Raw genomic sequence first — 16223 nt, forward strand, 5'->3', positions numbered from 1 at the left:
AACTTCTAAGTAATATTTCTGAAAGATGATCCTATAGACCATCACAAATACTTAGCAAAATAAGGTGTGTATAAAGCATTTCTTAATATAGAACATCCACAGTATCATGTTTATTTACTGCCCATAACAAATAGCAATGAAACAAAACTGCATAAAAGCTTAACAATTTCATTATTTTCATACAAGGAAAATGGCCATAAGAATAAAGTGTGCATTTTGAAAATAAAAAAAAAAATGTATCGAAGATTGAATTATCCAACTGTTTATCCAATTAGGATTATCTTGCACGGAACAGGAAAATAGCCTTTTTTTTTTTTTTAACTTGCTGACAAGATAGACTTAATCATTTAGATTTTTTAATGAACTTGATACAGCTTCATAGCAGGCCCAGAGCACAAAAATCACACAGGAAGCTTTTGCTTCTGCAGTTATAGAAGCCTGTTGTCTCAGTATGTCTTATGTAGGTAAAATCAGCTTTTTCAGAAGTGATATAACTAATACAATCAGAAAATGAGTACATTCATATCTAAATAATTTTCTGGGTTAGTACCTAGACTTCTCACCTGCTGGTTTTGAAAAGTAGATTTTATATTTTTTTCTTTCCCATTTCACTGTGTCTCAAGCACCATTTTGCCATTACTGTGTCTTGGAAAAACCTGTTAACTCCTTCAAATCTTATTCCAGCAAACATTAATTGCACATATTGAGGGTGAGATTCATTCATTTAACTTTATTTATGTAACTACAACTCAGTAGTAGTACAACTGAGCACTTGTAAGCTGCAATTTATCTGGCCTAGTTTTGCCACCTACTTCAGGATGGGATGGATCACCCCTACAATTGCCTATTTCTGCCTGTTGAGTCCAAGGTGACTAACTTCGATGCAAATGTCTACATTTGTTCCAGCGAATCCCACAGTGAGGATTTAATCTAGAAGAGGGACTCATCATTATAACACAACCGACTGTCCAAGATGAGATGCTGAATCTTTGCTAATAATTCCCTTAATTTACTAACTAATGTTCAGATCATAGCCTCCAATTCCTTGCCTTGTTTAGCAAATTTAACAATCACAATTAAAGGCTAGGGAAGCAGATCTGGAGAAATTATATTCTTGGTTGACAGACTAACACTACATTTTAGCTATGAAAATCCAAGATATTTTTTTTCCCATGCCATCATAAATACAAGTACAATTCCAAAACAAAATTTAGTGACCTGATTATAACAAAATTATCTTTTCTGGTTTTCTATGCATTCCCAAAGCACAATTTTAAAAAAACATTGCTTTAGCTTGAAATACGATGTCCTCAACATAGCACGTTTGTCCTTAAGGCTGTATGATTATGCCTTTGCTAGCACCCAGACAATGCTTTTCATCCACAGATCTCAAAGAAGTTTACAAAAGTAGATATATGTCACTGACAAGCATTTGTCTAAGATGCCATGATGTCAGTGTTGCATACACAGCCTTGTCGTTAAAAGTGTTAAGTATCATACTATAAACACCAACACACTGCAAATAATCCTTCTGGTCTGAAGTTAATGTTTATCTTATTTTCATTTTTGCAAGAAAGGGAGAACATTCATCCACCTAGGAATATAAAAATTCACTTTATGCTAAGAGAAAAATATTGATAAAAATACTAAAGGAGAAAAAAATAGTGTTTAATCTGTTAAACAACAGAAAAATTCTTATGAACTAGTGATACTGTCATTGAACTGGAGAGCATTTGAGTACAAGCTTGCTCTGGCTTTTTCACCCTATGATTTGGAATCTGCTCACAGTACTGCCAGCTTAACCAAAAAGGATTAACTCTCATATCCAACTGAGAACACAGATAATTCTCAGTAATTGGTAAAAAATGAAGATGAATGGGGCTGAGAGATAAGGAGCAATTAGCTCATCAGCAGTTACAGCTGTGCACTCAATCCGGATCCATCTCTTGAGTCTCGGCCCCTTTTAAAGAACCCAAGCAGAATAAGCACAGGACACCCCCTCCCAAAAAATTGCTGTACCTGCCCATCATTCCTCTCTCTTCCATTTCATTTCTGTGCTATACAAAGACACCTGTCATAGCATTCTGTGTAAATTACTACCTCTCCCAGGACCTGTATCTACAGCCAATCTTCTTTTACACTTTAAAAAAAAAAAAGAAAAAAGAAAAAAAAACCCAAACCCAGAAACCAAATGACTACTGTAGACACTCTTAAGTTCCCTGTCAATCGTTTCATTATAGCAGCATCATCTGTTTGAAAATATAAGCAATTCCCTCATCTAATTATAGGGAGGATTTGAGGTTCATTAACATTGCCAAGGCAGAGAATCAGATGTGCAACTGCAGAGCTGTGCTCAGTGGCCTGCATTCTCTGTTTCCTTTTATTTGCTTTTTCAAGGTCTCCAAGACTTTTTCCTGAAACCATAAAAGTAATCCTTTCCTTCAAAATAGACATGTGTGTTTAGAAAAAGGAAATGACTGCATTTTGTACTGTTCTATTATTGGGCAAGGTCACTGGAGAAAAATAATTTCACCTTAATCATTTTATCTCTGATTCTGGATGAAAAAAAAAGAATAATAGTATGCAAGCAATCCTTACTTTTGAACAACAGATCACAGGAAACCTTGCATTTGTCTCATAATTTTAAATACTGCAAGGTAATGCAGATGAATAGGAAACCTAACATGCCAAGAAAACCTCTTAATTTTCAACACATTTTGTGGTTGTTTATGGATTAACATGCTCGCCAAGTGTAAAATGTTGCCTTGTATTTCCTAACTGTGTTTAGAAACTGAGAACACCAAAGTCTTCATGATTGCTTCACTTCCTTAAAGATATAATAGCATTATTTTTTTTGTATGAATTTAGTTTAAACAATGACATTTTCTTGGGACATCTGTTTTGAGATCACATTTTGAATAGATATGAACTCATTTCCTACTAAGCAAGTAATTTACTATTGTTGATAGTTGTTTACAAGTTTTATGAGTCAGATTGTAGCAAGTGGCAAAGGTCTTTACAAATCCTTTGAGTATTCCCTAATGTGTATGCGTAGTGTTTTCATTATATAAAATGTTCGGGAAGCAAAAGTATACGGACTGTTCTTCACTTCCTACCAAGTTATAGATAGCAAAGCCTAGCTCACAGAAATAGCTTTAAACATATTTATTTTCAAAGACTTCTCTCTTTTCCTGCTGCAAGTTAATGAAGTATGATAGCAGGGCGGTAAATACTTAAGCAGCAAGGAAATAATTGAGCTGCTCTACCTATCCATGGCTTCAGAGCATAAGATGGTAAATATGCAACTGCTCTTAATATCATCCTAAGACGTTAATATGACACAGAGTAGAACCTCTTTCATGAAATTTAAAGTTTGACCTTGTCACTCTCTTAATTCTGCATTTAAATCTAAAAATAAATAAAAAAAATACACAGCATAATCTCTGTTTTGTTTGCTGCCATACGGAACTCATTTTTTAAACAAAAAAACCAATAATTTATCTATCCTGCATGTTGTATGTAGAATTGCCACTAAAAAGAACCCAGGACATTTTTCCTTCTTATCTGCAATGTAGCTCATATCAGCCAAGCTGTCACAAGACAGTACTTGATATAAACAAGAGATTGCAAAGACATCTCAGTAATCAATATTAGGATGGCTACAGTATGGAAGCCCCAACCACTGCATATCATTTGTCTCAGCATCTATTTCTATGACCAAATGAAGCATTAATTCAAATCATAAATCTATGGTGATTTAAATCTGGGAATGAGCACCTGCCTGCTTTAATGATTTATTTTGTACATTTCAGTAAGCAGGAGATTTGTCCATATGAACTGACAGGTCACCTTCAGATGCCAGTAGCAGACTGTTTATCACCATGCAGACTAGCATCTCATCTTAGCAAGTAAATATTAAAGTAAAAGAATCCAATTGATTGTGGATGGGGGAGAAAGGCGTTGCAGCCATATATTTTACTCAGTGTGCTAATACCTCACTGTGATTCCTCTGTAATTTTTTTTTCCCTTTTTTTCCCCCCTTCTAAAATGATAATTCTGGTGGGAGGATGCAAGCTCAAGGTTACCAGCAAAACTGAGGGATATAAAATAATTACTTATTAGTATCACTGGCTTCCTTTAACTCCCTTCACTCACTAACCTTTTGGCTATTGCTTCAAAGGACCAAGTTAATAAATTTGTGTAGTGCTCTGTATAATTATACAATGTTCATCTACAAAAATGACTTCTATAATTCACATTAAGCATCTGATTAAAACCAAAAAGCAAGACAATTCAAAAGTAAGCCTGACAATTCAACTCTACTTGAGCCTACATTTCATTTCTCTTCTTTTACATAGGCATTGGAACACCCTAAGAACACAGTATAATCAATTCATATACACTAATATACCATAATGTCTGTTACATATGGGCCCAGATGTTTCAGTTCAGCTTTCAGCCTGGTTAGTTTGTTTGTTCCTTTTCAGTTTGGTCAGGCACATAACAATTTAAAATACAAGACAAAATCAGGTTATTTTCTTTTGGTTTATTTCTTCCTCCTGACAACATTCAATAACTTAATATTCTGAATTTAAGCCTAACAAGACATAATTTAAAACATTAAAGGTATATGGACTTGATAACATTTATTTGAAAAGACATAAACATCTGAAAAAATGCAAAGGGGGGGGCGAAAAAAGCACACACCTACTACAAAGCAACACCTTTGAAATGCGAGTTCTTGTTAAGAGAACTAATAAATAGATACTTAACTCTCAATGAACCTATTAATACCCTGGCATTAGGAGCAGTAGGAATCACTTTTCTGATTTCATGGGCAGAACCAACACTGGACCCTAGATAGGGCTCACTATAGAAGAAACAAGTAAATGCAAACTATTTTTGAGAAGATCTCCATAGGAAGAATATAGCTCAAGACTGGATAAACAGACAAGCACACTGTACTTCCAGAACCATTCCTCATGGAATGGACACAACTGGAATGCTATTCACTCTACTCAGAAGAGCCATTTTTTTCTGAACAAAACGAACTCAATTCTTCAGTTAAATCGAGAAATTAACTGAAGTTAACAAGTAAGTTAAGGGGCTGAGAGGAAATTTTGACAATGACAATAAATAATCTTGCTTCGCTTACTTTGCCCTACTAAAATAGCTAGAATGTATTTTCTTAAACAGGGAAAATGATTAAGCTCTGTAAAAGCAGATTAGTTATCTAAATTACACCTCAAACAATGATTTCAAAATAGATCTTTTTTATTCAGAGGAAATTCAGATACACCCTCAACTCCTACAAATACTTCACATGGTTTAGATGTTACCTGTTAACTTTTCCATTTCCATGGATATACAAGTGGTCTGTCACTAGAACCACCAAGCAGAAAAGTTCTATAATCCAATATTTGAGCATTTTATTTCACATTTCTTCTAAGTATGAAATTCAAATCTAAAGTAGCTTCTAGTTCTCGTACAGACTCTTTATCCTCTCAGTTTGCATTCACACTTTTCACTCTTTCTCATTACTTCACTTTTCTTCCAGTACGTTAGGGGCCACCTGGTCCTTCCACTTCATTTGTACCTATGTCCTCCTCTCAGATTTCAGACACCTGCTCTCTACTCCCTCGTGCCTTCTCTCCAAGAGGACAATCCTTCCACTAATATTCTACTAACTGCATGTGTTGGTATCTGAGTACTAACACACTCATTAAAGACTATTTTCTTCACCATCACAGACGCATTATTTTAGGCTTTCTTTAAAAGGAAAATAAAACATCTGGCCATCTCCTTATGCAGTAATGCATACATACTGTTGTGATTTAAAATAGTGTGTGCCTAAGCGAACCAGTCTTTGAACTGCAATTTGCATTATTTCTAAACAATAGCCTACCAATGCCTACTGAACTGTACAGAATTGCTGTTCACAAACACATATTTATTTATGTTAAGGAGAGTACATAACTCTCTAAGGCTCATTTCAAATGTACTTAGGAGATGAAAAACTGAAAAAATAAGCAAAGCTAAACAAAAGACCCAAAATAAAAACAAACAAAAAAATCCCTATCTTAAGCCATTTTCTTCCAATATACACCAATCTTGCTTGCAGTCTTCTGAACGTACCTCCTTGTCATTGAATTTCTGTTGCTGAGTTAATACTGTCTCAACATGATAAAAGGAGCCAATACAATGAAATGGCATAACAAAACATTTTACAGTAGACACACACAGATGATTAAAGATTTAATCAACAACAACAAAAAGTTATTCTAGCTTTGAAGTATGCTTTAGCAAAACAAATTGTCCAAACAAATGAATAAAGTACACTGAAAAAAAATCTTTTTTTCAGAAAGAACAAGAGTTGCTGATGGCTGCTTAAGAAATGGAAAAACCTGTTAACTACATTTTAAGAATGTGTTTATTAAAATAAAATATGATAGGAACTGCAGAGCATGGCAATAATTTATTGTGTATGTATGTTTTCCTTTTGTCACAGAGCACATGAAAGTATGAAATATTTTGCTTTCAAGCTTGTGTTCTGAATTACCTAAAGTCAATACCCAGCACACCGAGCAGGAGACACTGTTAAATTTCACTTTGACACCATCATCTGTCACCCCACCTGTACTTTGAAAAATGAACTCTAAGCAATCAAACCACTTTCTTTCATGGAAAATATTAACTGGAGTCTGCAAAAGTAACCTGCAAAGGAAATAATGTTTTTGTAATAGTAACAGCAACACTGAATGCTGATGTAAAGGTCAGATACAAAACAAAACTAAAAAAGTATGGAAAGGAAAACAAATATGCAACTTTCTACACCAAATCAAGGACTTCAGAATCAAGTCCAGAATGATCACCATTTTAATAAAATATCAGAGCATTATGGACTTATAATAATGCTGTGTCTGAGACTTACCGACGCTTGAATTCAGATCTCCATTTTCAGAGTCTGCTCCATGCTGGTTATTATTTGCATGATAGTTGGACATAGCTTCCAATTTAATTTTTTTCACTTTCATTGCTTCTGCTATGGCGGCGTTGGTGGCAGCTGCTGCTGCTGCAGCTGCTGCTGTCAGGCCTGCAAAGAAGTATGAACAAAATTTAATATACAATATTCTATGATTCTTCATTATTGTACAGACTAAGACTGTTATTCTTCCTTCATGCTTGCTACGTAATGAATGGAGAACACTGCAGAATATTATTCCTCTTGATAGATTTGAAAGCTATAAAATTTTTCAAGTAAAATGCTTCACATCGTGTTTAGTTAGTTATTTTTATATATCCACCTAAATCTTAACTTATTATCCAGTAACTGCAATCATAATACAATCATAACTAACTACAACTACAAATAAATGCTTTCAGAAATCCAACTTAGCTTCAAAATGGTGTCTTAAGTGTTTGGTTATGATTAGGTCAACATGCACATAGCTATACTTGGAAAAAAAACCCAACCCTTTAGATCTCAAATGTTTGACATGCTAAAGAAAACAGGAAAAAACAGGTCTATATTTTCTAGAGTAACAGATGAAAGAACTCAGATATTTATTTCTCATTTCACACATAACAGCGAGATGCGGTCATTTTAGGAAGCATTTTTAGAAGAAAGGTTAGTAATGCAGAACATTGGTAAAATACTTTTTTTTACTTTCCCTAAATTTCCAGACGTTAAGATATTTATCAGTGTGAAGAGGAATTATTAAACCCATTTAAAACCAATCCCAAAGCCATCTTCAGGCCATCCAAGCATTTTTCCTACCAAACCAAACTTCTGCCATCCAGCCATTCACAAGAATGTTCTACAAAAATGAGAATATTTCTTCTTGTCAGAGGCAATTAGAGAAGCCGTCCAGTAATGCCTTCAAAACTCAAAATTAGATACAGCCTTTAACCAGTCCCCACACCGTGCCATTACCCACCCAAGACCCCTAGGTCCCAGCCTGGCTGGCAGCAGAGAGAAGTCACTGTGAAAACGTCACAAGAGCTGCCTGCCCCACGCCATTGATCCAGGGGGCAGGGATGGAAATCAGAGAACTAAACATAAGACATGAAAGAGAAGACATTAAACTAGGTAAGTTTTATGCAATTACAGAATCTCATCCCTCAGCCGGTGATGCCACAAGAGGAGAGACCCTCCGTCATTCTGAATCAGGATTCTTGCCCTGACTCTGGAGAAGGCTTGAAAAAAACTCAGTGTAATTAGTTTAAAGGTGCTTGCTTGTCTGATTTTTAGCTACTCTGAGAGGTGTGAAGTGTCTTATGGATCTCAGGAGGAATTAACTCCACAATTTACTATTCCAGTGGGCCAAGGATGCTGCCCAGCATAGGAGGAGTGCAATTTAGCAGGGAAGACCAAATAAGCAAATAATCCCAGGCTGCTGAGGTAAATATTGCTACCATCATTGCTTCCAAGGGCCTCTTGTGGTCACTCTTGCCATGCTTTCAGCTAGCAATGGGGACGGACAGAAGGCATAATCCAGCAGGGAGAAGGCCAAAGGTCAATGGACAGCTGGAAAGCAATGTGGTAGCATAAGAGGTGCCTTTGAATATATTGTGGCTTGACTCAAGGTTGCTCTCCCTTCTTTGCATGACCACGTGAAGATTAGCAAACAGTGCCAGCCTCCCAGCCCTCCTCACAGGCTGACTTCTAACACCTCCAAGTGCAATGAGAATTACCAAGTATGTGATAATTACATTCTGCATAGCAGATCAATATTATTTAAAAAACAGCTATTTCAGGTAGAAGAAGATGTACCAGAAGCCAAAAATCAAATTGGAAGGTGGATAAATATGAGGGTTTAATTACATTTTAGCTTCTTCTGCTATTAAAAATTGTGCATGTTCTGATGTTCAGAAGGTATTGACAATAACATGGATTGCTTCCAATGATATTTTTACCTTAGGGGAAGGATATGAAGTTACACATTATACAAATTTGTTACAGTCCCTAAATTAGGCCACAGAAAAAGGGATGGTGCACCTCTGAACCTTGGTTTGCATCCTGTGTTCATTAAACAATACAATAACCTATACTTCCTTTTTTATATACATCACTGACAAGCTAAAACTAGCATCTTTACAGAACAATCCTTCAGAGGAATATTCAGATACAATATAACCATGAATACAACAAAAGGCTCAAACTTTTGGTTGTGACTGCACTCCTAGACCAGCAGTTTTTAAGCACTTCTAAGTATTAGAGTAATTTCCATGTTGAACAGAGACGGGAGGTAGGATTGTGAGCCCACCTGTAAATACTACATCTCACTCAAGTAATGACCCCACTGCAGAACTGCTAAAATATGAACTCGCTTTTGCTACAATTTTTTTTTTTTAAAAAGTATGCTTCAGTGCTTCTCACCAAAGCAGGACATAATGCTGCTCTCTAAAGGAAGCCATAATCTTTGCATAGGGACTGGGAAAGTAAAATACGGATTGCTTAGTTCTGTAGTAAAATTTTCACAAGATAACGCTTGTGATAATAAATGATAATTTAAAAAAGCAAAAATTGAACGACTAATTTCATTCCTTCTCTCATAAACCACGTGATTGAAATGATTACTTTGCTATACAGCAATTAATTTAAACTATATGAATTGAAATGCATGTCTCGTATAAGCACTGGTATAAGAGGAGGGTAAATGTAAGGAATAATCCTCAGAACTATAGCTTAATGCCATTCTTCACAGCAATTCCAGTCTACAGCACAGTTTCTGCTTTACTGTTACGTTTTCCTATCACTTGACTGTCACAATATAGTCTTGCAAGTGGCAAGGAAGGTCCTGAGCCAGTTACTACAGCCCCTTGCATTATAATCCCTGGTGCGCTGTGGCATACTGTGGTATACTACAGACAAAACTCTCTCCAGCACAAGGCTCGACTTACCTCACTAATCTCAGTAGCAAAGAGAGCCAAACACAAGAGGTCAATAAGCTTCTGTATCTATGATGTGTATTTTAAAAAACTAAACTTTGAAGTTTAGGTATGGGTATATACTTGGGTAAAGACTTGGGATGTTTTTAAAATTTGTTGTTCAAAAAAGCCTTTTGACCTAAATCTTACCTAGTAACACTTCACTCGTATAAGTAGCTAAGAAATTTCCAAACTACACTTCACTACAGAAATTTTATCTTCACCTATGAGATAACCAGAAGTCACCTTTAAAGGCAACTGAAATGAAAGAAATAAGGATCATACCGGTCAGTTAGATATTTTTTATTCTTTACAAATATTTACTTGAACAGCTAAAAAGTATCCAGGCCAAAATATTCAATGGATTAAAGTCAATGGTAGCTGTCATTAATATTCTGAAATTGATAAGTTGTTTATGTCTGGCATTCTTCCTGCTGATTATGCAGTGAGACAGGCAGCTTTATAAATATCTCATCACTCCATCGTCACACAAATTTCATCGACAGTGCTCATGCACAGCTATTAGCAATATGAATCTAACCATTACAAGAGGAAAGAAAATCGAACATGTGGCATTAATACGCAGTCCTGGTTCCTAACCATCTGATAGGCAGATGGTGTAAAGCGGATTCTCCAGCTGAAATGAAGGGGCACATCATTTAAAACCTTGTTTGCATTCTAACTGATATCAGTGCCATATTGATATACATGATACATCATGGCAGTATTTGAACAATCTAGTTTGTTTCAGTCATAAATGTTTACAGCCTTGTTTTTTATCTTTAGAAGCATGTTCTGAAGAGCGTATTTTTAATTTATGAAACCTATTGTTTACTTCTGTTGAACCAGAAGATTAGCGAAGAGCAGGAATATTAAATTACCACAACCACAGCAGTATAACTAAGATGGATGAATAAAGTATGTTTTTTCAATAAAAGATGTTAGTAAAGGAATTAAAAAATTAGCCTAGACATTTTATGCATTAAATACATTTATTCATTTAAACCTTACAGGTTTTTTCCCATGTGACATAGTTAGAACTTTAACGCTTTATAAAGCTATTCATTTAAATCTCTTACTGTGTGCAATTAATCTTGTCCAACAATTTAATTCAAAAGCAAAACATCAGAAAGTAAAGTTCAATTCAGCCATCATGCTTCTGAAGTAATCTCCGTATTGCTGACAGTTCCTATAGTCTCATCAGCAAAAGTCTGTTCAAGGTGTCTTGTAGGAGCTGTATGAATTTGAATTACAGCTCAATTGAAAGCTCTCCAAGCCTTAGTAGGAACTCAGGAACAAGAAGCAGAACACCAAAAGAAAGCGCGAATGGTTGTTTCCTACAAAGACCTTCTCTTTTCTGTCACTAGATTACTTTGGCCTGTTGGGTGTGTTTGTAGCTGTTAATTATGTTAATAAAGTTGCAGCCTGCTGCCTCTGCCAAATATAATCATAAGCTTTCCCCTGCCAAGTTCTAGTCTAATTTACACCCATACAACTCTACTGAAGTCAGAATTCTGTGGGTGAGAATGAGACCAGAAGTATGCCCAGTATGTGTGGTCTCCAATGCTGAAAAATGAGTGAATAAAATGGAAAACAATGACAAAAAACATAGCATCTTCAGAAAACAATTCTGTTATAATAGCAAAACGCCCAAGAGAGCTGTCATATGTCATGACAGATTTTCAAAATGTGTACAAATTACTGGTGGGCACTAAATCACATCCAGGGTTTCTGCCTTCCAGCAAATCCTATTCCCTGCCTTGAGACAGAGCTCTTAAAAATTTCAGTTTTGATGGTACAAGCAGCTTACAACACACCCTATTTACGAAGGAAAAAAGAAAAGGACCTAACAGTGTAACTTTTTCAGCCTCAAATATGTCTCAAAATACACATTATTAAGTTGAATGCCTAAACTTGGTCCTGGGACAACTTATAAAATTATTTAATTAATCGACCTTAATTCACTTTGAACTTTCTTCACATTACCATGCCTAATAGTTATTCCAATAAATAATTAATAACATCCTTACTATAACTGTTACCTTCTTTTATTTAAACCATATCTATACCTATTTATGGGTACATAAAAAAACCACTAATATATATACATATTTTCACAACCTCTTTCTTTAGGACTTTGAGAACATTTTCAAGAGACCTTACTTCTGCCATGACAGAACAGGTAGAACACCGAAACGCAATTGTCAGCAGTGTGTCACACTTAAATTTCATTTATTTACTAGAAAGCTCATTCTGCAGAAATACTTAATTTATTGCATGGGAGGAGGTCCAAAACTCATCTAAATTCTGAAAGAACTCCTTTCATTATTTCAAAGTAATGCTTAAACCTTTTTCTTATAGTCTATTTCAATGATACTGACTTGAAAATAATTCATGTATTTTCTTGACTTAATTCAAATATTTCACGTTGAGGTTCTTACTTGAGCAAAATTCTCACTAAAATCTAAAAAACTCTGCCTGAGAAAGAAAGGCAGGGTTACCTCCTAGGACCTGACCCCAATCACTGTAGATTATTGCACTGGTTTCAATGGGTCCAAATTTTTGGTAGCTTACTATGCGGCTGCCCAGTTACTTCAAATGAAATAAGATCCTAACCTTAGCCTGTAATCCAACAGGTGTTTTATATAGTATGATTCATAAAACAACAAGGGGAAAGCAATCTGCAGGAGGACAGAGGTCTGATTACATACACGGGATTGCAGAAAGGGGAACTTCAGCCCACACTGTAATGTTCCGCTAACATATACTGTTTCATTAGTAGCATTCATTATGTATAATGTAGGCCTGGAATCTCACAGTTATTCAGAAGTCATATTTCTGTTAAGCTGCCTGGATTGATCCAATACAACAATATTGGTATACCCTAAAAATTTCATGACCTGTTATTTTGTGATATCGGGAAATTCTTGTCTGTCCCTTCCAGCCATACTTTCCTGCTCAGCTTGCATGGTTCGGAATACACTGCTCATTCAGATCATTTTTTAACATCTTTAAAAGGGCTCTTATTAAAGGAGTCATGTAACATACATACATACATAAATGTTAAATGTTGTTAAAGAAAGAATACTTAGAAAAATTCAGCCATGTGATCTGGTTTAGACTGGTGCAACTAAAATGAAATTGCCAGTCTTGCACTGGGAGAAAACCAGTGTATTTGAAGCTCAAACCATCTGTTGTTCATCAGACTAATCAGACCTTTTTCCTGTAACTACTCCTAAATTGCAATATGAATTTTGAGATCTGGGTATTGAATTTAAAATAAACAAGCAAAAGAGCTAAATGTCCGCAGCAATCTTCAGTCTAAAAACCTTTTTACTTACAATGTGTCTCCATAATTAATAACACAGTTGCAGAAATAAAACATTGATCTAGAAAGTAGTGTCCTCTTGATTTGTTTTGTTAAATGTAGATAAAACTTAATAGTTTTATTTTCTAAATGAAAACTACTGGAAGGTTCAATGATGCTGCAAAAAAATGTGTAAATATCATTTTACCACTAATATTTGCCATTTACGGAACTGATGGACTTACATTCCATGAAGTTATTCTTTATTATGGATTTATTCCTTTCACTGAAGAGTAAAAGTGAAATCATGAAGTGCATTTCAAATACCTCAACAAATTACTAAGTGTTATAGCTTAACAGGATTTTGTAATCTGTGAATTTATTATTGGCTTGGTGCAATTGTGACAGAATTAAACAATGGATACTGCAGAACTCTGGCTATATAGTACTTTTCAGCAAAAGTTTAAAATCTTGCTGGAATGCATACAGCATCACTACAACACAATTAAGAGAGAACATTCTCTCTTCAACAACAGTCATCTTTTCAAAAGCAATAGATTCTTAGTTCTCATTCAGTCTGTTGCATTATTCATTTCATGTGCAACCTCATGCTGGACCATAAATTGTTACTTTATCTAATCAAAGGCGACTTAACTCCACAGAAGGTCAAAGGTTTAATTTTGTGAAGTATTATCTTACGCTATGAGTTTAACGGAAAAATAGAAGAAGAAAAACAGCCAAGAAACTGGTAATAAATGAACCTTTATTGCCTCAGGCATTGGCCTAGTTAATAAACTTTCATTGAAGGTTTCTTTCAACTGTTATGGACAATGAGGTAAAAAAAAAACTTAAATTACAGCCATGTGTGACTTTTAAAGCAGGCATTCTTTTTTATCTCAACCTCCCCAGCTTAGGAAAAAGACAAAGAGATTGTCTTCAATTTCTTAACCAAAAATGTCTGCTTCTAAACAGATGAAAAAATGCAGATCAAGCCTTTTTAAAAGCAGAGGTCAGCTTTGAACAATATAAAAAAAATACTTTTCCTTAAGTGTTGAACCTTGATCCACAATCTCTTTAACTGAATAGCATGCAATTAAAAAAAAAAAAAACTGGGAAGGGAAAACATATATATACTAACAGTATGTTATGCTAACAATGATGCTTGGTTCCTAACAGACTTTCTGTTTTACATTTGCATTGCTAGCGTGCAATAATGGCTCTTGTTTAATAGAATGACTTATTATGGGAACAACTTCCCTGCACTTTTTGCAAACAGAAGTGTCTTTCTTCTTTTTGTGTGTATTATCTCATGTTCTCACAACACTATTCTCGCTGTTACAAGAAATTAAGAGGTTTAGCATAACGACAGTCACTGGTAGCTATTAGTGTGCTGTGAATTTTCTTAACATTCTTAGATTTGCCTAACTACAATGTCTTTTACTGGCATATTCTTTGAGTCCAGTTTAGAGAAGTGTATTTCAGTTTAAGCTATACAGTCAAAAACACTAATAAAATCAGTAGTATTTAAAATTTTAGCCTTTAGTTTTAGTCTAATCTATAACTAGGCAGACACAATTAATTAATCGTAACATTGCTACAATTCAAAAATACTGAAAGAACGTGTTCATGCCTGGAACAGCAGTAATGTAGCTAAACACTCATAATCTTTCAACCAGCAGGAGCTTTTGTAGCTTTTTTTATAAACCTAATCCACAGCTTGACACAGATCCTGGGGTAACAGCACACAGTTCTTTGATTAAACTAATATCTAAACACTGTTGAGGCAGCCTGATGGCTCTGTGGAAGTACATCTCCCTACAACTTCCAAGCTCAGCCTTGCAAACACCATCACCAAATTCTTTCCAATAGGCTCACTGTACTCCAAAGGCCTAATCATGTGTGTGAAATCTAACTTATTTATGTGTATAAGTATTTGTGGCATCAGAACAAGTTCAGAATAAAATAATATTTGACCTGTGGACAGCCGCAGTGCAGTTTTAGCTTTTAATGTCTTCTGGTGGGATGGATGCGTCTGCCACAGACGTGTGTGCCTGGCTGTTCTCTGCCTGGGTCCACACACTGAAGAAACAGCCCAGCAATATTTACGCCATGTGGTATCAAAGCCCTTGAGGCCTTTATGGCTTTGGTCCCAAAGTAACATTTTTTCCCAAAGAAGCAAGATTGGATTCTCACTTTCAGTGCACAAGAACAGTCATCTATAGACTTATTTCAGGCTCCTGCCTTCCCCATGAAATGAAAACAGCACTATTCCTTCCCATGAAAAGAGAAGGAAAGGAACTCAGGGCTTCAGCTGCAAATAACTGCCTTCACTAACTGAGATTAATTATTATCATAGTTGCTAATTAGTATATCTTCAGTAGAGCTTTAGAATAAAAACAATTATTTCAAGATATTTTAAAGAAAGTTTTCATAGGATTATTCATGAACAGTGTAAGAATATGCCACATGTATAAATAAAAACTAAAATATCTTTCAAGAACAATTTTGACTCTGTTTTGTCATATTTAGTTTTAAAGTATATAATGTTTCTCACTCCAAAAAAAAGAAAACAGAAATCTTTATATTACAATATATACTGGCAAGTTCTATAATGTTCTTCTGATAGCCTCTCTGTATTTGCAGTGAGCAAAACAGGTTCCACCAAGCATTCTAATGACAGAGGTCAATATAATGCTGGAAAAAATCCCAGAAATCCATGGCATATGTACCATTGTATTAACACAGAAAGTTAGGTAAGAGAATTTTCACATTGCAAAATGTAAAGAATTCACCTGTAAGGGTCAGGAGAGTCCTCTCTCCTCCATCCCTCTATTCACTTGAAGTGTTGCAACTTCAAGAGCTGCACTGTGGCTTTGGGGCTCTTTTCTTTTTTTTCTTTTTTTTTTTTCTTTTCTTTTTTAAGTTTTGTCAGATCCATTATGCATTACACTGCGCCAGAGGCAAGGCATGGGGCTAAATGTACTAT

At 35.3% G+C, this 16223-nt stretch overlaps 1 protein-coding gene across 6 annotated transcripts in view; it reads right to left on the minus strand.

The window, feature by feature from the left end:
- The window catches only part of DACH1 (dachshund family transcription factor 1), a 369897-nt gene that overhangs the window by 171355 nt on the left and 182319 nt on the right, over positions 1-16223 (minus strand). For all 6 annotated transcript variants that reach the window (XM_056328962.1, XM_056328961.1, XM_056328959.1 and 3 more), the window contains exon 3: positions 6932-7093. In XM_056328962.1, the coding sequence (XP_056184937.1) occupies positions 6932-7093 (162 nt within the window). The remainder of the gene's footprint in view (positions 1-6931; positions 7094-16223) is intronic.

This window comes from Falco biarmicus, chromosome 2 (genome assembly GCF_023638135.1).
Source record: "Falco biarmicus isolate bFalBia1 chromosome 2, bFalBia1.pri, whole genome shotgun sequence".
Classification (NCBI taxonomy): domain Eukaryota; kingdom Metazoa; phylum Chordata; class Aves; order Falconiformes; family Falconidae; genus Falco; species Falco biarmicus.